The sequence below is a fragment of the Neofelis nebulosa genome, chromosome 4 (assembly GCF_028018385.1).
Source record: "Neofelis nebulosa isolate mNeoNeb1 chromosome 4, mNeoNeb1.pri, whole genome shotgun sequence".
NCBI lineage: Eukaryota > Metazoa > Chordata > Mammalia > Carnivora > Felidae > Neofelis > Neofelis nebulosa.
In genome coordinates this window covers 20,426,582-20,452,594 of record NC_080785.1, presented here as the reverse complement: position 1 = coordinate 20,452,594, position 26,013 = coordinate 20,426,582, and the positions used below count along the sequence as shown (strand labels likewise).

Here is a 26,013-nt window from a genome sequence, read left to right as displayed (position 1 = left end):
TGGAGCCTGCTTCGGATTCTGTGTCTTCCTCTCTCTCTACTCCTCCCCCAACTTGTGCTGTCTCTCTCTCTCTCTCTGTCTCTCTCAAAAATAAATAAACATTAAAAAAATAAACTAGAAGGAAATTGAGAAATAGACATTTGGGAAAGAAAATTTAAGGGCTCTGTAGTTCATAATTACAAAGATGGCTTTTGTTGTAAACTTATCTCTCAACTCACGGTAAACTTTTTTGAAATACCAGACAATTCTTGATTGTGTACATTTTAAATGTAACTGTTGCATACTTACTGAGTTATGGAAACAGTTTTTGGGATTTCTTTGTTCTTCAGTGCATAGGTTTCTAATAGCAAAACATGCCGTCCTGTTCAGTATCATGTATGAAAACATTTGGTGAATGCTTGCTTATTTTCATAATCCTAAAGGAAGTATTTTTCTTCCTTTTTTTTTTTTTAAGTTTATTTTGAGAGAGAGCATGTGCATGCAAGTGGGGGAAGAGCAGAGAGAGAGGGAGACAGAATCCCAAGCAGGTTCCGCACTGTCCGTATAGAGCCTGATGCCAGGCTTGATCTCATGAATGGTGAGATCATGACCTGAACCGAAATTAAGAGTCAGACACTTAACCAACTGAGCCACACAGGTGCCCCCCCCGTCCCTTTTTTAAGTTTATCCTAAAGGAAATATTTTTCAATTCCAAAGCAGAGTTCTGTTATCAAAGTCATTTCCAACTGTGGTGAGTAGGACACTAATGTTCTTTTGGGTAATAATAGATGTTATATGAAAAAATTCCCTCCACCCTCCAATTTTATTTCTGAAAATATGTGTAAGAAAACTTCCAAATACATTTAATTGGCTCATTATATGGTAATCTACCCTTAAGAAATGGTGTGGCCTGAGATTTCTAGAGGGTCATACTAGACATCATTTGGGGTATGAATGCGTGTTATTCCATCTGTGAGTAGAGGTATAGACAGCATTTACTAGTGAACTGTTGTCCTGAATGCTGTCTCTTTGATTTTTCATCTGGTATGTCTTGTTTGGTAAGAATATATATTTATTTGATGTTGTATGTCACATTTAAGAACCCAGTTTCAATAATTTCTCATAGTAACTCACCTGTGAGACTGTTTTGTTGCTACTTTAGTCCAACCTCATCTCTTGAATTCTTGTTAATGGTTCATTAGTGTTATTTAAAAAGTGCTCTGTAGGGGCGCCTGGGTGGCTCAGTCGGTTAAGCGGCTGACTTCGGCTCAGGTCATGATCTCACGGTCCGTGAGTTCGAGCCCCGCATCGGGCTCTGTGCTGACAGCTCAGAGCCTGGAGCCTGCTTCAGATTCTGTGTCTCCCTCTCTCTCTGACCCTTCCTCGTTCATGCTCTGTCTCTCTCTGTCTCAAAAATAAACATTAAATAAATAAAAAAAAGTGCTCTGTAGACATTAAATTTGGGAAACAGTGAAATGATTCATAAAATGACCACATTAAAAAAAAAAAACCAAACAGCTTTTTCGCAACGGGTTTGCCGCCAGAACACAGGTGTCGTGAAAACCACCGCTAAACCTAAACCAAAATGGGAAAGGAAAAGACTCATATCAACATCGTCGTCATTGGACACGTAGATTCGGGCAAGTCTACCACTACTGGTCATCTGATCTACAAATGTGGTGGGATCGACAAAAGAACTATCGAAAAATTTGAGAAGGAGGCTGCTGAGACGGGAAAGGGCTCCTTCAAGTATGCCTGGGTCTTGGATAAACTGAAAGCCGAACGTGGTATCACCATTGATATCTCCCTGTGGAAATTCGAGACCAGCAAGTACTATGTGACCATCATTGATGCCCCAGGACACAGAGACTTTATCAAAAATATGATTACGGGCACATCTCAGGCTGACCGTGCTGTCCTGATCGTTGCTGCTGGTGTTGGCGAATTTGAAGCAGGTATCTCCAAGAATGGGCAGACCCGTGAGCATGCCCTTCTGGCTTACACACTGGGTGTAAAACAACTTATTGTCGGTGTTAACAAAATGGATTCCACTGAGCCACCCTACAGCCAGAAGAGATACGAGGAAATCGTTAAGGAAGTCAGCGCCTACATTAAGAAAATTGGCTACAACCCCGACACCGTAGCATTTGTGCCAATTTCTGGTTGGAATGGTGACAACATGCTGGAGCCAAGTGCTCATATGCCTGGGTTCAAGGGATGGAAAGTCACCCGTAAAGATGGCAATGCCAGTGGAACCACACTGCTTGAAGCTCTGGATTGCATTCTGCCACCTACTCGTCCAACTGACAAGCCCTTGCGTCTGCCCCTCCAGGATGTCTACAAAATTGGTGGTATTGGTACTGTCCCTGTGGGTCGAGTGGAGACCGGTGTTCTTAAGCCAGGCATGGTGGTCACTTTTGCTCCAGTCAATGTTACAACTGAAGTAAAGTCTGTTGAAATGCACCATGAAGCTTTGAGTGAGGCTCTACCTGGGGACAACGTGGGCTTCAATGTCAAGAACGTATCTGTCAAAGATGTTCGTCGTGGCAATGTGGCTGGTGATAGCAAAAATGACCCACCAATGGAAGCAGCTGGCTTCACAGCTCAGGTGATTATCCTGAACCATCCAGGCCAAATCAGTGCCGGATATGCACCTCTGCTGGACTGTCACACAGCTCACATCGCCTGCAAGTTTGCTGAGCTGAAGGAGAAGATTGACCGTCGTTCTGGAAAAAAGCTGGAAGGTGGTCCCAAGTTCTTAAAATCTGGTGATGCTGCCATCGTTGATATGGTTCCTGGCAAGCCCATGTGTGTTAAGAGCTTCTCTGACTATCCTCCTCTGGGCCGTTTTGCTGTTCGTGACATGAGACAGACGGTTGCTGTGGGTGTCATTAAAGCAGTGGACAAGAAGGCAGCTGGAGCTGGCAAGGTCACCAAGTCTGCCCAGAAAGCTCAGAAGGCTAAATGAATATTATCCCCAATACCTGCCACCCCAGTCTTAATCAGTGGTGGAAGAACGGTCTCAGAACTGTTTGTGTCAATTGGCCATTTAAGTTTAATAGTAAAAGACTGGTTAATGATAACAATGCATCGTAAAACCTTCAGAAGGAAAGGAGAATGTTTTGTGGACCATTTGTTTTTTTTTGTGTGTGGCAGTTTTAAGTTATTAGTTTTTAAAATCAGTACTTTTTAATGGAAACAACTTTGACCAAAAATCTGTCACAGAATTTTGAGACCCATTAAAACAAAAGTTTAATGAGAAAAAAAAACAAAAAACAAAAAAAACAAACTCTTTAGTTGTGTTTTTACCAGTAGTTATGCATATCTAAACGTGGATATTTTTTAAGATTTTATCTTTAATCTCTGGACCCAATGTGGGGCTTGAACTTACAACCCTGAGATCAAGAGTTGCATGCTGTACCAATTGAAGCAGCCAGGCACCCCAAAGATATTTAATGATTTCTAATAAAGCCTGAATGTTAGCAAATGCCTGGAAACCAGGTTTCCCCCATCCCCCATACAGCAGAATTGACCATCAGTGATGTTTGGATGGATTGGCTGTTTTCTGCCTCACCAAGTTTTGCTTATGTATAAATGTTATGCTACAGGCTTCTTGAAACCAGGTAAGATAAATGTCAGGTTTCTATAAACTGATGTTCTAGAGATCACATGTTGCACTGATAACTATTTTCTTAAAATCCGTTTTAGTACCACTCAGTAAGGTTAGAGTGGGGGAAGACAGTGCCCTTGCCTAGCTTTCGTAATTATAGCTTTTAATAAGTGAAGGCCAGGAAATTGGAGCACTGTATTTTCATATAAAAATAAGCGTGCTGTCTTCCCTGTGGTATGGTTTTCAAATCTTTGAAATGGTAAAATTACTCTTGATTATATATATATAAATTGTATTTTGGGTCAAGAAGACATATTCAGAAAATTTGTCATCCAAATGCTTGTAATGGAAACAACACTTTGCTGAAAACAGTAGCATTAGCACGTTAGTAACACCCCGTGAGATTTCTTTAACCACAGAATAAATAGATTCTGTTAAAAATCTCATGTCTGATTCCAGTGAGCACTCAGTATGTGCCAGGCACTGTGTTAAGTGCTTTCCTTATATTAAAAAAATGAAAACAAAAACAGACTTCAATTAAGTAGCTCTGAAAGTTGATATTATCCTATAATTTTGTTTTGGGAACATGAACTGTTTGGGTTAAAAATCTTCATGCAAATTCCTACAAACAAATTGAGTGTGGATGTGCAGTGGGTGGTTTTTAAGCTTAAATATCTCAGCTGGATTTAATTACCTTAAGGGATAAGGCGACATGATGGGCCAGTGGCTTACCAAATTATTTTTCATTTTCTGGACCTCGATGTCACTAAAGGTTAATGCATCCTCTTTTCTCTGTTACAGACCCGAGTTAAAATCCATTTTAGAGCATAAGTGTAAATGAATTTGTTGTTGTTTTTCCTCCTTGGGGACACAGTGGTCATTTTGCGAGGCTGCTTTTCCATTTGGAATTGTTGGCAGCTCGCATGAGGCCCAGGGGCTCTTGTCACAGGGGCAGTTATGGGTCAGCATGAGAATGAACTGGCAGGCTTCGGGGGGCAGAGCTGGCTCAGGGCTTGCCACTTTTTCATTCCTTCCTTCTTGCTTGGTTAACTTAAGGAGACTTACTTGCTACTGACATTTGATTGTATAGCACATCACAAAACAAGTGCTGTGTTTGTGGGTAAGCCGTTGCATTTTCCTCCCCCACCTCAGGCCGGTTTGTATTTGGCGGCTCCCAGACTTTCTGTATTCACTGCCCACGTGCTCCTCAGTGACGTTGTGCACGGGTGTAGGTCCGTGATCAGCACTTTTGATCATTGATACGTTTCATGGCTTTGGTTATCTATTGCCTTTACTTAAACGCCTTACTTTTTAGGAGCATGTTTATCTCCCTAATTACATCCTCTCTTTGTACCTTAAAGTATTACTACTTATTGCCTTTCTCTGTACCTTTTAGGGATATTGACAAGTATAACCTAAGCAGGGAGTAGTCGTAGCATAGGAATCCCTTTGGGGAGCTGGGTAGGGCTCTTCTCCCTCTGAGTTCAGCTTGTAGTCCTCTCTTTTCTATTTCTACTCTTACTACACTACTACTACTATTACTATTATTTTGTTTTGTTTTGTTTTATTTTATTTTTACTCAATATAGTGTATTGTCAAGTTAGCTAACATACAGTGTATACCGTGTGCTCTTGGTTTCGGGAGTAGATTCCCGTGATTCATTGCTTACATACAACACCCAGTGCTCATCCCAACAAGTGCCCTCCTCAGTGCCCATCACCCATTTTCCTTACCCCCCAGCGGCCCACCCCCATCAACCCTCAGTTTGTTCTCTGTATTTAAGAGTCTCTTATTTTCCCTCCCTCTGTTTGAAACTATTTTTTCCCCTTTCCTTATTATTATTTTCTTCTTTGTGTTTCTCTCTTGCTTTTATTTTTCTCCTAAGGAATAGTAAGAGTATATTCTTCACCTCGTTATTTTCTTTAAAAAATCTAGATCTTGGGGTGCCTGGGTCGCTCAGTTGGTTAAACTTGCGAATTTGGCTCAGGTCATGATCTTGTGGTTCTTGAGTTCAAGCCCCACGTCAGGCTCTGTGCTGACAGGTTGGAGCCTGGAGCCTGCTTTGGATTCTGTGTCTCCCTCTCTCTCTGCTCCTCCGCTTGCGATCTCTCTCTCTCTCTCTTTTTCTCTTTCTCAAAAATAAATAAACATGAAAAAGATTTTTAAAAATCTAGATCTTTATGGAAAGACAAATGTAATCTTATATCCATGGATAAATGGGATCATACGAAACATACTTTATTTCCCCCCCTTTACAGTTACTACTTTGGTTTCAAAGTGAGTTGTTCCACACTCCCCGAGACCCTCATCTTCATTTGTTGGAGGTATTCCTATTCCATTTTTATTCATCCAATCTTTTCTGTCTTAAAATCTCCCAAATTGCACTTCACACCAGGAGCGTTTCCTTCTCCGTAGTTTATTTTCTCTTCACCGTTCATATCCCATTTCTTCTGTCGAACTGGATCAGGTCAAGGAGAGGTGATGACTGTTATTTTCTGCTCGTAGCTTTCATGTCAAAAATGCATTTACCTCTGTGTATGTGTGTACGAGGAAGAGCGAGCAAGAGCCTGTCTGTATGTAGGCACACATGTAGACTTAGGCTAACCAAGCTCTGCCTCATGATCACAGTGAGAATTATTTAGACATTCACATAGTGTGCTTTTCTTATTTTTTATTTTTATTTTTTAAAATTTATTTATTTTTGAGACAGAGAGAGATGGAGCATGAACAGGGAAGGGTCAGAGAGAGAGGGAGACACAGAATCTGAAACAGGCTCCAGGCTCTGAGCTGTCAGCACAGAGCCCGATGCGGGGCTCGAACTCACGGACCGCGAGATCATGACCTGAGCTGAAGTCAGATACTCAACTGACTGAGCCACCCAGGTGCCCCTCATGTAGTGTGCTTTTATTTAGTCTTAGTCTTAAAAAGCTAAATGTGATTAAAAGTTGATTTCAGTCATTAGTATGTGGACTTCTTCTGAGGAAATGAATGACATAATGTGGTCGGGGAGGCCATCACACTTGTGTCTGTTAACAGGCAGTGTGTGTGGGAATGAATGATACATACAGCTCTGTGGTGCTTTAGATGCCTTTATGTTTATCCTTTTTTTTTTTAGTGAAAAATTTTCCTCTATTCTTTTTTTATTTTAATTTATCGTCAAATTGGCTTACATACAACACCCAGTGCTCATCCCAACAAGTGCCCTCCTTAATGCCCATCACCCACTTTCCCCTCTCCCCCACCTCCCCATCAGTTTGTTCTCTGTATTTAAGAGTCTCTCGTGGTTTGCCTCCCTCCCTCTCTGTTTGTAACTGTTTATTTTCCCCTTCCCCTCCCCCATGGCCTTCTGTTAACTTTCTCACGATCCACATATGAGTGAAAACATATGATATCTGTCCTTCTCCGACCGACTTACTTCACTCAGCATGATACCTCCCAGTTCCATCCACGTTGCTGCAAATGTTTATCTTTCACAAGATTGTTTCCTTCAGCACTATTCCTCTTAGATGGTGCACCTTCAAAGGCACAACTAGGCCTAACCACGTTATACTCTTCAAAGTCTGATGTATGCTGGTAGGGTTCACATAAATTCTCTTTTTCTTTTAGAAGTAGTCTCTTGTGTTTCTAATATTGGTAGGTTTTGTAGTTGTCCCACTTAATCATTTTTTATTCTCTCTTCAGGTGTCAGCAGTGGAGTCTTTGGAGGGCCCCCTGCTCCAGGTGGAAGGACTGAGCGACCTGAGGCTGGAGCTTCACAGCAAGAAGATGAACCTCCACTTGGTTCTCATAGATGAACTGCACCGGCACCTGTACATCAAATCCACCAGCCGAGTTGTGCAGTGTAACAAGGAGAAAGGGAGAGTGAGGTTGGTTAAAGAGCCTCTTCGCTACAGTGTCTTGTGGCAGTGGAGAAGTTCAAGGACCATTATTTGTTTCCCAGAAGACTGTTGTACTTGATTTGCTTCTTGGTTTTGCTTCTTACTTTTCAACATACTGTCCCTGAAACTATAAGATGGTTTTGTAATAGCAAATACTCCATGTTCTGAAAGGCTGTCATCCTGAGTTTCTTCATTCCTTCATTGCACACTTATTATGACCCTTTTATGTAAAGATGGATAAGAAACATGTACTGTGGGCCTGTGTACTGGATCAGAGATACTCTGGTACATCTCACAAGGGAGAGAAAAAGATCCTTAAGTTATACAGCACAGCTGGCCTAATTAAGAAATATGTGTACGGACTGAAGTTATAAGATTCGTTGTTACTTAGGGGTCGTGTTCAGCTGTAGACAGTCTTCTTTCTGGAATAGTTCACGGGAGCTGCAGAGAGAACACTTTTCTTTTATCCCTGGGCTTGATCGTAGCATAGTCCTGTACTTAAGGGCCTGGGTGTGGACTCAAGAAATTCACTGGGTTAGTTTAGACCTGGTAGGAAGTAAGACCAGGTCTTAAGACAGTTAAGACAGTAGACTACTGACGTTATTAACATGTATCAGATAGCTGTGCATGTCATAGTCCTTCCAGCGTTCCTTGAAAATAGCTCTCAGATCTCAGAGGGCAGTTGAGCTGTACCTGTCGAAATACATGTGCTCGTACTTTTTCATCCAGCTACAGACAAGCGGAGCACTGGAAGCAGTGCATGCTGGGAAGGAAGCCTTTGAAGTCCTATCCTCTTCAGACAAAAATTGCCAACTTTGTGTGTGATGCTTCAATTTAGTCCAAGACCCTGACAGAAAGAGAAGTTTCTATCTCGTTTCCGCAGATGGGCACTAGAAAATCTTCTGCCAGGCACACAAATTGAGCTGAGGGTTATGTACCTGAGAAGTAACTTCAACATTGTATCTGAGTAGAATGTTAGTTCCTTAGTGGAAAGTAGTGTTGGGTGGGGGCGGGGTTAAGGCAATTCCTTCCACAGTGTGTGGTGGTAAATAGCAGGTATGAATAGATTCCTTCCCATGTAAGGACTAAAAAAAAATCCAAAAATACTCTGGGTTCTGTGAAAGTATTCTATAACATAAGGGAGAATAAGCATTACCTTGAAGTCTCAGAGAAGAGCATTTATTTGAAATAAGTTTATAAATCAAAACAGGAAAATTTAAGATGCTTAAGCTGGAGTTTTTCAAAGGATACAGGATGATGTAATAGATGAGGTTATTCAAAATTACTACTCCTTCCTCCAGTGTAGTGAGAGAAGTATATTTCCTGTTCTTTGATTTTTGTGATTTTTTTGGGGGGGGGGGGTGGGGTGGGGTCTTGCTCTTGCTTATTGTTAAGCATGTGCCACAAAGAGGGGCTCGAAATGGGCTTGCGGCAGGGAGCATGCCCTCTTGTGTCTTTGCTGTTGCCGGGATGGCATCAGGCCCAGAGGAGGATGAGAGCTCTGTGGAACTGAGCTAAGATCACCTGGGCTGCCTAGCCTGGATTAGTCAACCACCAAAATATGTGCCCATTGTTGAATGTGCTTATTCTGTGGCTGTATGCAGCAAGCATATAGCTTCTGTGAGAGGGTAGTGGAGAGCTGTAAGAATGGAATTGGTAGAGATGCAGAAAGAATGAACTAAACATGAACAAAATATAAGAACAAATGGGACAAAGTAGGGAAATTCAATGTTTGTTTCAAGCACTGGGGAGAAGAGTTGAAGCAGTGGTAAGGAGGGAAAAGTTTCCTCATCATACAGAGGATAAAGACAGGATGATAAAAGAAAGATAGTGGATGCGAAAGTTGGAGAATAGTGATTTTAGTTACTCTGTAGAACAACACTAACATGATAGTGTTTTGGGCTGAATTGTGTCCCCCCCCCCCCCCCCCCCCCCCTAAAATTTAGGTCTTCAAGACCTAACTGCAAGTACCTCAGACTGTGACTAGTTTGGAGATAGGGTCTTTTAAGAGGTAAATAAGTTAAATGAGGCCATTAGGGTGGGCCCTACTCCGGTATGACTGTTGTCTATTTAAGAAGAAATTTGGATCCAGACTCACCCAGAGGGAAGATCCTGCGAAGATCTCGTGCTGAGATACCATCTACGGGGCAAGGAGAGAGTCGTCAGAAGAAACCAAGTCCCAACATCTTGATCTTGACTTCTTGCCTCCAGAACTGTAAGAAAATACATTTCTGTTGGTTAAGCCACCCAGTCTGGGGTACCTTATCGTGGCAGCCCTAGCAAACGGATACAGGGAGAAACAGATAATAATTACAATGTAAATAAAGAAGCCTACTTAAACAGGAGAAAAAACCCCAAAAAGACCTTGGTCTGAAAATCACAAGGATTTAAGGTAAGATGAATGAAAAATCTTGTTCTTAGATATGATCAGGAGATATTTATGAATTGTAAAAAAATTCTGTGAGGACTAGGAAGAAAAATTGTCTCCTGTGACAGAGAGTTATTTGCCCACCTGATATCCATTTGGCCCTTCTTCAATTTTCATGACAACCCTTATTTTGTTCCTGGCAGCTCACAGGCTGTATTTCCCATCCTCCCACATAGCTAAAGGTGGTTCGGGAGACTTCTGCTTGCAAGCTTTTGAATCAGGGCTCCTAGGAAGGTTCTCTAAAGGTGGCAGCCAAACTGGTACACTCACTATTTTACCCTTCCCTTGCCTTCCTTTACTTCTTGTCAAGGACGTGGATTGGTGCCATCAAGCCATCTTGGATACTAGGTGACCTTGAGGATGGAAGCACATCCTGAACTCTGTAATAGCATGGATCCTCCTTTATAGTCTGAATGGGTTACATCTTTCATATGAGAGGGAGGAAAATTTTTTTATTGTGCTCAGGCCACTGCTGTTTTGAGTCTTCTGTTTTTTATTTTTTTAATGTTTGTTTATTTTTGAGAGAGCAACAGAATGCGAGTGGGGGAGGGGCAGAGAGAGAGGCAGGCACAGAATCTGAAGCAGGCTCCAGGCACTGAGCTTTCAGCAAAGAGTCCCACGCGGGGCTCGAACCCATGAACCGTGAGATCATGCCCTGAGCTGAAGTCGGATGCTTAACTGACTGAGCCAGCCAGGTGCCCCAATGAGTTTTCTGTTTTATACGGTTGAACCTAGGCCTGGTAAAGAGGAGCAAAAATCAGGATCACCAGGATTTGCTGAACACAGAATACCAGAAGATAGCAGAACAGAGTCTTAACAAAGTGTTGAATAGGGAAGAATGGGGACCAAAGGTTTCTATACCCAGCCAAGTAGACACTGTTAAGCATGGGCAGCAGCAAGATGTTCTCAGATATAAAGTAACAACAAAAAGAACTAGTATGCAAAGATGAACTCTAAGATACAAACCACAGTCAGCAACTTGACAACATTAAAGTTGTAGTGGTTTGAAACTACTGTAAGGACCACACACCATTAAATATGTAAATGTGCATATAAAAAACTGACAAATACATTTTTATAAGATCAAAAATATAAGCTGAAGCTATTTTTGAAAAAGGTCTATGTGGTAAAAGAATACTCTGTAATAAACAGGAATTATATCCCTATCTTATGTTAGAGACTGGGAAATTTGGACAGTCAGGAGATAAAAAGGAGTGGTGAATTCTTGTGTAAGATAAGTCAGAAGTTGTTTTGGATTTGAATAATTGGAGAAAATGTTTAATTTTGTGTTTATTAACCTAGATATGTATATTTAAAGATGTCTTTTTTTAATTTTTAAAAATTTTTTAAATGTTTATTATTATTATTATTTTTTAATGTTTTTATTTATTTTTGAAGGAGAGAGACCGAGCGTGAGCAGGGGAGGAGCAGAGAGAGAGGAAGACATAGAATTTGAAGCAGGCTCCAGGCTCTGAGCTGTCACCACAGAGCCCGATGCGGGGCTCGAACTCACAAACTGTGAGATCATGACCTGAGCCGAAGTCAGACGCTTAGCTGACTGAGCCACGCAGGCGCCCCATTAAATGTTTATTTTTGAGAGTGAGAGAAAAGAGGCCGTGTTAGCAAGGGAGGGCCAGAAAGAGAGGGAGACCGAATCCCAAGCAGGCTCCAGGCTCTGAACTGTCAGCACAGAGCCCGATGCAAAGCTTGAACTCACAAACCATGAGATCATGAGGTGAAGTAGGATGCTTAACCGACTGAGCCACCTAGGCGTCCCAAGATTTTTTTTTTTTTAATGTTTGTATATTTATTTTGGGAGAGAGAGCGCGTGAGAGAGGAGAGAAAGAATCCGAAGCAATCTCTGTGCTGTCGGCACAGAGCCCGACAGAGGCCTCAATCCCATGAACCGCGAGATCATGACCTGAGCTGAAATCAAGAGTCGGACATCCAACCGACTGAACCACCCAGGCGCCCCTACAGACTTCTATATGGAAAATCACTAGAGGGGAAGCAAATAAAATATTCTCTAGTACAAGGATGATTTATTAGCTAATATTCTAGATTGCAAGTAGCAGAAATCAATCCTGATAACTCAAACAAGGAAGGGAATTAAGTGGAAAGTGGTAAGGCGGTATAGGTCATAGAGCCGAAGGGAAGGAAGGCTGTGCAATCAGGCTCTAACACCCAGGAGGGACCAGGAGAGATGAAGCAGCTGAGCACACCCTGTCGACAAACCCAGGGAAGGGGCTGGTTGGGTTGTTGTCTTTGTCACCATGCCTGCAGCTGCTGGAGTTTGTATTCTTGTGCCAGTGTTCTGTAAGTGTCCTTGCATCTGTCTTTATCTCCTCAGGATTTGATGTCCTGGGTAGAAGCATCCAGTTTGTTGAGCCTGAGACATGTCTGGCCTCCTTCAGCTGGTACAGTAGGAAGTTGGGCCCTCTTTCTTTTTTGCATTGACCTAGACAGTCGAGAGTCTTTCCAAATACAAAGACTGTTCTAACTGCTGGTATCCAGAAACAAACACCTACACACCCAACAACAAATGTCTACTCTCACAGAAAACAACAAAAAAAATCACCCAAAGGCACATACATATTTTTAAAAAATTTTTTGTTTAACGTTTATTTATTTTTGAGAGACAGACACAGAGCACAAGAGGGGGAGGTGCAGAGAGAGAAAGAAGGAGACAGAATCTGAAGCAGGCTCCAGGCTCTGAGCTGTCAGCACAGAGCCCGATGAGGGGCTTGAACTCACGAACTGTGAGATCGTGATCTGAGCCGAAGTCAGCTGCTCTTAACCAACTGAGCCACCCAGGCACCTGGGCACATACGTATTTTTGAAGTAGAAATAGACAACTAGTAGGTGTAATAAAAGGAAGTTACATGGCTCCATGGAAAAAATAATAAAAGTGGTATTTGGAGGATATGAAAAAAGATCTAAATAAATGGAGAGAACTTCCACATTCTTAACTCAAAGATGTCAGTTCCAGTTAAATCCCAGTTGGGTTTTTTTGAAATTGTCAGATCTGTAGTTCACATAGAAGGATAAGTAAATAAGAACTATTTAAAAAAAATTGAAGGGCAGTATTAAGGGAGGCTTTTCTTATCTAATATTAAAATGTATTATCAAACTAATCAAAACAGTGCAGGTATGCAAATAGAAAATCAGATTGGGGAGGCACCTGCGTGGCTCAGTCAGGTAAGCGTCCGACTTCAGCTCAGGTCATGGTCTCGTGGTCTGTGGGTTCAAGCCTTGCCTTGGGTTGTGTGCTGACAGCTTGGAGCCTGGAGCTGCTTCAGATTCTGTGTCTCCCTCTCTCTCTGCCCCTCCCACAGTCACTCTCTATCTCTCAAAAATGAGTAAATGTTTAAAAAAAAAAAAAAGAAAGGAAATCAAAATAGAATTTAGAAACACGCAGGATATATGGAACTTTAATATTTTTTAACAATAATCCAAGTAAGTAGAGGGAATGATGGCTGCTTAGAAATTAGTGTTGAGACATTTGGCTAAAGAAAAATAAATTTAGATGCCTACTTGTTATTATATATGAAAAATTCTAACTCAGTTTAAAAATCACATGATAAAACTTTACTAGCATTAGAAAAAATTAAGAGAATGTATGTGGAGGAGGCTTTCTTGGCCCATATCCTACAAAATAGTACCATATCATGAAAATATATGTAAAAGGATATTCATTGGAATGTTGTTGGTAAGGACAACAACAAAAGAATACAGTTTAGATGTTCATCAAGAGGCATATAGTGAAATGAATTATGGCGTATCCATGCCATGTAATTCTTAAATAAACGAGAAAGATCTCTGTGCAGATAGGGAAAGATTTCTAAGATACATTATTGGGTCTAAAAAAAGCCAATTGAAAAACAGTGTGTACAGGATGAACCTATTTGTGTAAGAATTGAGAGAATATATATTTAAATATGTATCCTTTATATGTAGACATAAATGTATGTTTCTATAAAGAAAATTCCTGGAAGGATAATACTGACACTGATAAAAGGAATTAGCTATGAGAAGTGGAAATGGTAGATAGGAAATAGGAGATAAGGACTTAGTTCATATCCTCAGGACTGTGAGTGTATCCATCATGAGCATGTATTATTACTTCAGTAGTAATATAATTATTGATGATGCTTCTGAAGATTACTTTTAATGAAATAGTAAAATGTTTGCTGCTGAAACGAAAAACCAGGATCTAAAATTCTATATAGGATGATCCAAATAATGTTGAAAAAGAGCATGTGTACGTTTTTGTATGTATGAGTGTGTGTATATGTAGGGGGGGTAGGGATGGATGGACAGATAGACTCTTTGCTGTTAACTGTTTTGGAAAGTGCTACAGTATAATTAGATTATTTTTTAATATACATTTTAAAAACCTATAATACCTTCATAAACTGATGAGCAATAAAGAGTTATTTTTTAAGTTAATCCATTTACTTTCTGCATCCTGGCTTAATACTTGATTTGACCTTGTTTCCTTGGATGCTCTCTTGCTCATAGAGAGCCCCATGGATTTCAGCCCCATGGATTTTGGTGTCCATATTTGTCTGTGGGGGCATAAGGAAAGTGCTGGACCCTGTTGTGTTATTTATTTCCTATTTTGTCTGCTAATTTTTTTTCTTTTTTTGTCTGTTTTCTTTTTTATCTTTCAGTTCTTTTTCTCTTCTTTTTCCCTCTGCCTACATTTTAGTTTCACTTTTTTTGTATTACATGGCTTCACTCTTGATCTATCATTTGAGACCATTACTGTTTTTGACTTTTATACCCTCTGGATCATTCATTATTCTTTCCATATGTTCAGGCCGATCTTAGAACGACAGAGAATTACTTTGCCAGCCATTCCCCTGTTTCATTATTCAGTTACATTTTCTGACTAAGGGCATATTATCGTGGACAGCTATTTCTCAGCTCAGTTTGACTTAACAAACTTTTACGAACCCTTGCTCTTTGCCGGGTACTGTGCCAGGCGTTGGGGTTATAGAGGCAAACCTAGTCGTTACTAGATTTACAACTTAAAGTTCGGCTCACCTCTGTCAAGTTGTAGTTTGACACTAAAATCAGCCATAGGAGCCGCCCCTGTGAAATTCGGCCGTAGTTGGACATACTGTTAAGTGAAGGAGTGGAAGGAAGTTTTAATAAAAAAGCAAATGTTTAATAAGTTTTTGGGTCTTCTAATCCTTCTTAAAAAAAAAAAAAAAACGCCACAAAACCCAAACTTTTCATGGTGTATTAAAGTCAAGCACATATAAATAGGTCCTTACTAGATGGATGGATGGTTAGCGGCCAGAAAGTCCTTAGGGTTACGTTGGTAGGGAATGTTTTTGGTAGAGTTTGCTTTATAGTTTTCCTGTTTGCCACCAGGTGGTTAGTCAATGGCAAACCCCATTCAGTCACAACATGCAGTTAGTAATTGTGGGGGTATTGTCTTATGCCGGAAAGGATTTTGTGTATGTCAGCTGTCTTTGACAGCTCAGCCATGAGTGATTCTAAATATATTTAAAATAAAAATTTGTAGGGGACGCCTGGGTGACTCAGTCTGTTGAGCGTCCGACTTCGGCTCAGGTCATGATCTCACAGTTGGTGACTTCGAGCTCCACGTCGGCCTCTGTGCTGACAGAGCCTGCTTCGGATTCTGTGTCTCCCTCTCAGTGCCCCACACCCGCTGTCTGTCTGTCTGTCTGTCTGTCTGTCTGTCTGTCTCTCTCTGTCTCTGTCTCTCTGTCTGAAAGGTAAACATAAAAAAATTTGTAATCCTATATGTATAAAAAGAAAAATAGCTTCTGATGTTTCTTTCAACATAAAGCAGTTCAGAGCATTCATATGAATGATGAAATTGATAAGAACAATCTAATCTTGATTTTATTTTTTGTTTTCAAAAATACTTCCTTAGAGATATTCCAAACTCTTCGGAGGTTCTAATACTTGCTTAACTTTATTTCTTCTGAAATGGAAACAGAGGCCGTGTTCTATAATAATCTCCCTTTCTGTGGTGCTTCATGTCTCTAGTTACTGAACGAGTGGGTGTACTCGCTTCTCTTGAACTCTTGAGACTAAGTCCTTTCGTAAAGGAACAAGAGAAAAACCAAAAGTCATTTCCAGAGTTACTTGCCTTTGGGTTAGTGTTCACAAAGGAGAAAATTGAAGCCCAGGGGAAAATCTTAGAGAGACGAGTCTATGAAAATAGTTTTGCAGTCCATTGACTTTCTAAAAATGTATTGATGGAGTTTGAGAGTCCTGTTGGCTCTCATAATAAAGTCAGGAGGTTATGTTTTCCAGAGTTAAAATGGCATGCCACTTATTACCCTGTTTTTAACTGAGAACATATTTTTGGGTTAAAATTGAGAAAATAATTGTAGGTTTTAGTCTGGAGTGAAGCTCGTGCCCATCTGTGTCTGTAGAAGGGTGTATTATACTCACATATAGACACATATCACTGCACACAAGTAGGTACTAACTTTACCGCCTCATGTATCCCAGGTATACACCTGAACTTTCCTGTTAGTTGATACCTTCATTTATCAATGCTCTAAAAATAACTTGTCCATTTTTGTTATGGAAATATTTATGAAATGTATTATATACTTTTCCCATCATTTAGAATTGGAATGGACTTTTTCTTAATACCGGGTAGCAGCACTGTAAACATCGGTGATTATCCTCCTGTATCCAGGGCAGGGAGGCGTATGGAGCTAGGTTTGCAATTGTGAGTAAATCCGGGCAAGAGGATGAGGTGAGGTAATTGAGGGAGAAACTGAGACGAGAGCAGTAGTTGGTATGTAAAAGATGACTGGGTAAATCTATGCTCTAGTTGATTTTATAAACAGACAAATTACTGTGACCAGTCACTAGGTTTGAAGGCTCTGTTTCTTAGGATAGTTGAGGTAAACAGGAGATTAATAGCTTTATATTGGAGGAAAAGGTTTATAGGAACCATGTCCATTTAATTCCAGGTAAATGTTATCTTTGTTACTTTTATATCTTACATTTGAGGTTTGACGTTAGTGTGCAAGCAGTTCCAGCAGCTGGAAATGGGCTAAGTTTGGTTTCGCTCGTATGGTGTTCGTACTTGCATCCTTGGCACTGAACCCTGTGCCCAGCACTTAGATGCGGAAGACTTGTTTGAGTCAATGGTTCCTTCTTCCCCTGTAGTCAGTGAGAAGGGAGGACTTGGTAACTGTCACTTATCCACAGGCCTGGGACAACAGCTCACATGTTAATACCGCAGGTATTAAAAATAATACCTGAAATGATGATTTTGCCCTTTAATGTGAAGTTTGTTTTTCAGAGTTTTCTGAAAGAACATGCATACATTTATTAGATTAAAAATACACACATACAAAAATACCTAGTACTTAGGACCCAAAAGGAGTGATGAGAGGGAGATAGGGATATGTCACTGTGGGTTGGGGGGGTGCAGATGTTAAAAAAGCATGCGACTTCCTGTCCCATTTGGAGACAGCTTCCCTTAAGGTGTGGTCTTGTCCCCACGCCCTGGCTCTGCCTGCCCTCTGTTTACAACCACTGTGAGGGTCACTTCCATGGTTAGCCAGATTGCCACTGCTACTGCTGATGTTGTTTATGGGACTGGAGAGAGGTGAGAATTGTGGCTTTGACCTGTCTACCCTTGGAACTTGGAGAAGCTTTCCTGTTGTAGATGCAGAATGTTAGATAATTCAGTTTATTCCTCCCTCCCTCCCTCCCTTCCTCCCTTCCTTTTTTAAGTTTATTATTATTTCTTTAATGATCTGCACACCCAGTGTGGGACTTGAACTTACGACTCTGAGATCAAGAGTTGCGTGCTCTTCTGAATGAGCCATCCAGGTGCACCATAGATGGTTCAGTTTCTTGAGAGTAGAACACAGGTGTTACTTGCCTTGAAATTGCCTACTTCTCTCACTTAACAGATGGCTATAAGTGGGAATTAACTTGAAAATTTAATTGTTTTTTATAGTCTTTGTGTCATTTAAAATTAATGTGTTTATTTTGGAGATGCTTAAAGTTAATCATTAAGATGAGGTGCTAGGCCTTTTTGGAAAAGGTGAAATGGGTAATCAGATACTGAATTAAGCTGTTTGAGTTCCTTAAATCATCTTTTATTGTCGTGATTCTCAATTTGATGAAATTTATGAACCTCTTTTAAAGAAAGCTGAATGTAGTGAACTCCCAGAATATATCAAAAACTCCAGCTGGAAAACACAGGTTCAACAAAGCTTAACTACTTAAACCTTTGTTCAGTTATCATGAAATGGTGACATTTGATCTTCCTTTGCTGATAAATTAATTTTAACACAGAAACAACAAAGGGTGCTGATATTGCATGGCATAACTTGGTTGTAAGGTAGTCATCCAGATGATCCGGAATATATTTACACTAATGTTTTTAAACCTAGCAGTGAAGTAAGACAATAAAAAATTGAATACTTAGAACCCTTAGAATATATCTTTAACCCCCTTTCTATAGCAATCACCACTGGAAATACTCTTGGGAGACCTTTGAAGTCACAGTGGAGATAGAGGGCTCATGACAGAAAGAAAGGGCTAAGAGATGGGCACGTAGTTGGTTTTGGAGAAGGTGGAAACTAACTACTCTACCCTTCCCTTTTAGCTCCCTTATAAAAGATGCTTCTCCCGTTCCTCTGATTGATGTTACCAACCTTCCTACTCCTCGAAAATTCCTCGATGCCTCTCAGTTTTCTACTCCTGGAAGCTCAAGTGGTAAGCTTTTAATTCTTTAGCCACTTAGCCTCTTTTCATAATACTACAGTAAGGCAAAGACCTGGGGAAGTCTGGGGAGTCAGGGGTGGGAGGTCCTGGGGCGAGTGCCTTGGAGCCTCTGATGAGCTCTTTTGCCACCTCAGAGGGAATAAGGAAATGATTGGTTGGGCCTGTTGCGTTATCAGCTTTGAAAACTGGCAGCTGAATCTGGCCTGACTCCTGAATCCAGATGTAGTTATGCTTTATTTGATGAGCACGGTTTGTTTTTCTGAAGTTGAATTTGAATGCTTTTTGATGCATTGTCTTTTTTTTTTTTCTTCTTTTTTATAACCTCTATTGTTTCTGTTAGCTTTTACCCAGCTGCTGCACCTGTTACATTGCCTGTCTGGTTCTTGAGAGCTTCTGAGTGTGTGATCTATATCCTGTGTGTCCTCTATACTGATTCCTTGTACCTTCCAGTGGCCTCTCCGCTTCCATATGTGCTTGCATGTGGGTGTGCACACACACTCATACATATAATGCACTTTGAGGTCATAGCTGCAAACTAACCATGTTTCTTCTTGGGCTACCTACTATTCTGTTGAGTAAGACAGAGGAGAGCCATTTTAGCCTATATTTAAAGTTCTTTGAATTTAATGCAGATTTAGGGGAATTCTTCTGGGATGGCTCAGACCTGCTCCGTTGGAGGGTTCAGCTTAGCTTGGCTCAGATTGCCTCTGGGTCTCTGCAAAGAGCTGTTCAACTATTGCATTTCTGGATCGAGGCGAAGAAGATGGGGTGTTTTTGAGAGATGTCCCACAGGTGCCTTCTTGTCACAGCTAAAGTCCTCAATACGTTTTAAGGAATGAGTAATGTTGGTTATCGTAGGCTTTGCAGGTATAAATCAGTTCTTACCATTTCTACAGTCCTGTAGAGCTTGAAATAATGAAAAGGTAGAAAGGTAGAAAAATAATTTGGATTCAGTCAATACATTTTGTGTAACTAATTGAAAGTGTTTCTTTTGAGAGCCTGACTATATATTGTTGTTGCTGGAGCATATTTAATTACCTTTTAAAATATCATTTAATTAAGTTTTAGGGTTATTTAGGCTTGGAATCTTGAGGTTTATTGCTTTTACTGTAGGAAAAGTGTAGAAATTATTTTATAATAGATTTTACTGTTAGTCTACTTAATGATTTTTTTTTTTAAACCCCAACACTTATTTTTATTATGACACTTTACAAGGTTTGTGCTCAAGCCTCTTCCTGGAGCTAAGAAGTTTTGTTTTCTTCCTCTGTCTGTTGTAGTGTTGCTGTTCTCTGAGTTTTGACACTGCTTTGAGCTGTTGTAGAATGTGGAATTATGAAACACAATATATATTTATACTTTTGATTTGGATTTTTCCCTCTACCTGGAGGAGACATTATCAGCTGTTATATTTTCTTATGTTTATAATGTGAATTATCATTGCTTAGCCTGGTTATATCAATTTAAGTAAATGTTGCCGAATCAACGGTCATGTAACAAAAATTTTAATTATTTATGAAGAAATGATAGGGCAGGCATTTTGCAAATGAAAAGCACTGTGCAAATAGCAAGTAAGTTGAAAACATGCCAATTATGGCAAATTTAAGTAGAAACTAATTTTGCTCCATCTATTATTTTTAACAAGACAGCTCTTTGACGGGCACTTTTTCTGTCAGGTCCTGTAGTTAGCGTTTCTCACTTAGTGGAGTTCGTGGTGACACTTTGACTTCGGCGGTCTTTTCTTCATTATTGGGGACCACGCTTGAAGAGCCGGATGTTGTCTGAGTGGAGCTGGGACCGTCATGGAGACTGCTTGTACATAAGCTACAAACCTTTCTTTTTACAAGGGCTCGTTTCTTTGACCGGTTAGGACTGTTGATCTCCTGATTTTTCTGTGGGTGACCGAAAGAGAAGGTGGTCGAAATATTACTGGTGGAGATGTATACTAGTAGTAGTTAAGACACGTTTAGGGCCTACTTGTGTGCCAAATGGTATGTTGAGTGCTTCATGTGGTTAGCTCAGTGCTTTAACAGTCTTTCTAGGTAGGTACTGTTATAATGGCTCCATTTTACAGCTGAGAAGAACTGAGGCATTGGGGGGGTTAGTAACTGGCTTCAGTTGACATAGCTGACAAGTAGTAGAGCTGTGATTTCAAATGAGGAGCTGGAGTCCAGAATACGCTCTTCTAACCAGTGCGTTTTCCTGCCAGAGAGGTAGGTATGCTCTGGGCATTAATTTTCCCTTGTTACCCCAACAAATGACCACGACCAGCTTACGGTTTTGTAGCTTAGAAGCCCAGTATGGGTCTCCCTGGGCTGTGTTCCTTCTGGAGGCCCTCGGGGAGGCCCTCTTCCTCACCTTTCCCAGCTCCTAGAGGCTGCTGCTTTCCCAGACTTGTTGACCTCTTCCTCCCTCTTTTCCAAACCAGAGACTGTGTTTCACCTACTTCTTGGGTCACATCTCTTTGACCTACCTTTCTGCCTCTTCCTCCCCCTTTTAAGGACTTTCGTGATAGATTGATTCCACCTGGATAATTCTGGCCCCTCTCCCTAGCTCAAGGTCCTTAGCCTTAGTCACATCTACGAAGTCACCTTTGCCATGTGATACATTCACAGATTCTGGGAATTAGGGCATGGATAGCCTTTGGGAACAACTACTCTGCTTACCATACTCTGTACTGCTTGTTTTCACTTGAGTCGCCTTGAGGAGCCAGTATGTAAAATTTTGACTTTCTTGGAATTATGTGTGAAGTCTTTTTTTAAATCACTGCAGTCCTAGTCTTTAGGACTATATTAATCTGGGTCACATTATTCAAGGGGGTTGTGTAAATGAAGAAGATGTAAATTATGTAGAGAACTGCACAAAATGTTGCTAAGTACATATAAAAGTGTGAGGCTGATGAAATACACTATAAATAAAGGGCAGCTATTTTTTTATTCTTAGTGAACAGTAAGTCCTGTGAGTCTGTTTGCAAAGTGCCCTGCAAGTCAGTCCTGGAAGGAATAGTCATTTTCAGCAGGGAATTTAACATGGGCTTTTAAAATTGCCTTCTCAGCTTGTGACATAGTGGGATTGAGGGTGTGATCCACTAGAACTGACATCTTTATAGAGGAAGTTCCAGTAGGGAATCCCTGGATAGAACAGATCTCTCGTTGGGGTACTATAAATCAGGGTTGGAGGTGATTCTTAAGGACTTTCAGATTATTATTAATTAAACAAGAATTTTGATTGTTTGCAAATGAGTCATTTTTCAAGTGTCTTATTTAGAGGCAGAGATGTGAGTGACTTACGTGAGATTTTCTAATGGTTTACATGTTATGGTTTGCAAAACATGTTGCATCGTGCAACTGATGCAGCGGTCCCCTGAGGTAGTTAGGGCAGGTACTGTTGTCATTATCATGATGATTCTTTGCATATCTATCCTTTTTCAGTCTAGTAAATACTTAAGTTATAAGTAAATACTTAAGTTATCAATATAAACTAATATGGAGTGATTTCCAGGATATATTATAAAGTGAAAATAGCCAAGTATAAGAGAGTATCTGAGGTAAAATTTCTCTTCCTGGAAGAGAGGTATAAGAAACACAGGAGGGGGGGCGCCTGGGTGGCGCAGTCGGTTAAGCGTCCGACTTCAGCCAGGTCACGATCTCGCGGTCCGCGAGTTTGAGCCCCGCGTCGGGCTCTGGGCTGATGGCTCGGAGCCTGGAGCCTGTTTCCGATTCTATGTCTCCCTCTCTCTCTGCCCCTCCCCCGTTCACGCTCTGTCTCTCTCTGTCCCAAAAATAAATAAAAAACGTTGAAAAAAAAATTTAAAAAAAAAAAAAAAAAAAAAAAAAAAAAAAAAGAAACACAGGAGGGATAAACCAGAAACTAATGAAATCGATTAACTAACTACATGGGATGGATAGAAAAACAGAAACATGATTAGCATCCATTTAACTCTCATACATAGTAATAGGGAAAAGAAATGGCCTAATAAAAACCAGGGAAACAATAGACGATTTACAAGAGACCCAAATGGTTCATATACCTGGAAATATTCTCAACGCCACGAGAAACCTCAGAAATGCAAACTAAAATAACAAACTGAAAAAAATAAAAACACAGAGCCTGTCAGATTTGTAAAAATCAAAATCCACTTGTAAGAATTAAAAGTCTAACAAAGCCAGTTTTAAGGGCAAGAAAGAAACAAAAGCTCATGCACAGGTCAGAGAAATCTACATTGGCACAATCACTTTAAAAAGTTATTTGGCAGGCGCCTGGGTGGCTCAGTTGGTTGGGCGTCCAACTTCTGCTCAGGTCGTGATCTCACAGTTTGTGAATTCGATCCCCATGTCGGGCTCTGTGCTGACAGATCAGAGCCTGGAGCCTGCTTCAGATTCTGTGTCTCCCTTTCTCTCTGCCCTTTCCCTGCTCATGCTTTCCCTCTCTCTCTCAAAAACAAATAAACATTTAAAAAAATTAAAATAAAAAGCTATTTGGAAAATGAAGTTTAAAATGCACCAACATTCCTCTACATATGTAACACACGTGGCCCCCCAAGAGTTGGGCTTCCTCAGTTTTTAGGCATTATGGCGCATATGCAAAATAACTTATACAGCACAATGACTTGTATAGTACAACTAGGGTAAAGGGAGGTGGCGGCACGTAGCTGAAGAGAACTTGTCTATGGGGCGCCTGGGTGGCGCAGTCGGTTAAGCGTCCGACTTCAGCCAGGTCACGATCTCGCGGTCTGTGAGTTCGAGCCCCGCCTCAGGCTCTGGGCTGATGGTTCGGAGCCTGGAGCCTGTTTCCGATTCTGTGTCTCCCTCTCTCTCTGCCCCTCCCCCGTTCATGCTCTGTCTCTCTCTGTCCCAAAAATAAATAAAAAACGTTGAAAAAAAAAAAAAAAAAAGAGAACTTGTCTAGAGATTCTGATTTCCCCAAGACCCACCTAGTTACCCGCCCGAAGGCTGAAGGGCCCATTATCTCAGATATATCTACAACCCATTCCCAAGAGATCAGTGGTTGGGGAAATTCTGTCCTACAGAAATATGTACAAACATACTCATTCCTGTAAGGTTTCTAATAATGACACATTGCAAACTTATAACTTGCCTATCTATAGAAGAATGGATAAATTGTGATTATATAATGAAATACTATACAGTAGTTAAAACTAATAAACTAGAGCTATATTGTAACATAAGAAAACCCAAAAGATACAAAGTTGAGTTTAAAACCCAAGCAGTAAAATGATACATATCATATTATACAATTATAAGCAAATTAATTAAAGTACACAAATTCGAATCAAGTAAACATGTAAATCAAGGTATACAATTTATTTAAGCCCTACTCAAAATAATATGCTTTGTATATATAAACATGCACAATATATAACATTTATATACAAATATATGTATATATGTATAAACCACATGTATTGTTTCTATATTTACAAATATACAACAGACACATTTACGTACAAACAGTAAAAGTGTGCAAACATACAGGACAAAGATACAGAACAATTTCAAAACAGTAGTTACCTCTAGGGTAGAAGAGAGAAGAAAAGAATTGGGAAAGAATTCATGTATTCACAGGGGCCTTCAATTATACCTGTAATTTTTCTTTAAAGAATCTGAATCAAATACGGAAAACTATTAAGATGTTTTAATCTAATGGGAAGTACCTGAAGATGGTTACATTACTCTCTAATATATGATATAATACTCACGTGTAATACATGTATTTTAATTAACAAACCCTGTCCTTGCTTTATTTTTACATTTATAAATATCTGAACTAATAATTCTATTTTTGGCCCCTTTGTATATAGTCCTCAGCTCTAGGGGCCGGCTAGAGCTATGGGTGCCTCAGTCAGTTGACCATCCTACTCTAGATCTCTGCTCAAGTCATGATCCCAGGGTCATGGGATGAAGCCCTGCATCAGGCTCCATGCTCAGTGTGGAGCCTGCTTAAGATTCTCTCTCTCCCTCCGCCTCCTCTCCCATTTTCTCTCTCTCTCCCTAAAATAAAATAAAAATAAAATAAAATAAAAATATAGTCCTCAGTTCTATTTATGATTAATCATAGAAATCAACCAAGATATTTAATAGCAAATGAAGGATTCTTTAGGAACAACTGATTTAAAATGCCTAGGGAGGCCCCAACCTTAGGACAGAAGTAACTCAAAAAGTGTCCTATTGTTTTGGAGAACCTTCATTATTCTAGATATGTGAGTTGCAGGAAGAAAAATTTCATCTCCTTTTATGTTAGGATTCATAGCTCCCACTCCATGTAGAGAGAATTTAAATATCAAATCCTAAATTTTTAAGAAAAATATCAAGTCCCAGAACAAGACTTTACGGAATAGAATGCACGTAAGAAAACAGCAGCGAAAGAAAAAAAATCATGTAATTTGTGCTCTCTTTGGGTTTTATTGCTTAACCTATGCTGGTACCAAAAAGAAAGAAAGTAAGAAGTCCAGTTTCATTACGGTTATATTCACAGCAATCCCAGCAGGAGCATGCATAAAATGAATAAAGAAGCCACAAATGAAATGCCTGTGTACCCCGGGAGTAATCGCTCAGTCAAAACGTTCCAAAGGCAGTTTGCCAAATGAAAGGACATACTGAGAATCCAAAAGCTTAAACCAACATTTTACTACAATTATTGGCTTTTCTCCACATTTCTCCCATCCTTTTACCTAAGTTATAGTTGAATTACTACGTCTAAATTAGACATTAGTTTCCTGTACATTACAAAATACTGTGACTGATGAGAAATGGGAGAAAGGCTTGCAAAATACATCTCGTACTTCTTTAGAGTGGGAACAGCAAGGGGCTAGCTTCCAATAATTACCATCTGGTGAACCTGGACCAATCACTCAACCTCTGTGGATGGAATAGGTTTATAAAATGAGTTTTGAAAAATAATACCTGATGGGGGCACCTGGGTGGCTCGGTCAGCTGGGTGTCTGACTTTGGCTCAGGTCACGATCTCACGGCTTGTGGGTTTGAGCCCCACATCGGGCTCTGTGCAGACAGTTCGGAGCCTGGAGCCTGCTTCCGATTCTGTGTCTCCCTCTCTCTGGCCCTCCCCCGCTCACACTCTGTCTCAGTCTCTCTCTCTAAAATAAATAAACAAAAAAAAGATACAATTTTGAAGCTATTCTACAGTCTTTTCTCTCAAAAATGAATAAACACTAAAAAAAATAATAACCCATTAACTAGAGTGTATAAGGAATTTTTCATATATTTACTACAAATTGTTCATGTGGTTTGCCTATTTTTTTTATAATTTTACATTTGCATATTTTTGCTAATTAGCTTGTTTTATTGGTTCATAGGGGTTCTTTATATATTCTGGATACTTAGCCTCCGTTGGACAAA

General features: G+C 40.2%; 2 protein-coding genes across 5 annotated transcripts in view; both read left to right on the top strand.

Annotated features, from left to right (window-relative positions):
* EXOC4 (exocyst complex component 4) overlaps positions 1 to 26,013 on the top strand; it is a 761,449-nt gene that overhangs the window by 47,518 nt on the left and 687,918 nt on the right. For 3 of the 4 annotated variants that reach the window (XM_058728677.1, XM_058728676.1, XM_058728679.1), the window contains 2 exons: positions 7,271 to 7,455; positions 18,522 to 18,631. In XM_058728677.1, the coding sequence (XP_058584660.1) occupies positions 7,271 to 7,455; positions 18,522 to 18,631 (295 nt within the window). Of the gene's footprint in view, positions 1 to 7,141; positions 7,163 to 7,270; positions 7,456 to 18,521; positions 18,632 to 26,013 lie in introns of those variants that run through there. The other variant, XM_058728678.1, reaches the window with a different exon arrangement.
* LOC131510954 (elongation factor 1-alpha 1-like) lies at positions 1,487 to 3,205 on the top strand. Its single transcript, XM_058728680.1, has one exon. The coding sequence runs from the start codon at positions 1,565 to 1,567 to the stop codon at positions 2,945 to 2,947; it is 1,383 nt and encodes a 460-aa protein (XP_058584663.1). The 5' UTR covers positions 1,487 to 1,564; the 3' UTR covers positions 2,948 to 3,205.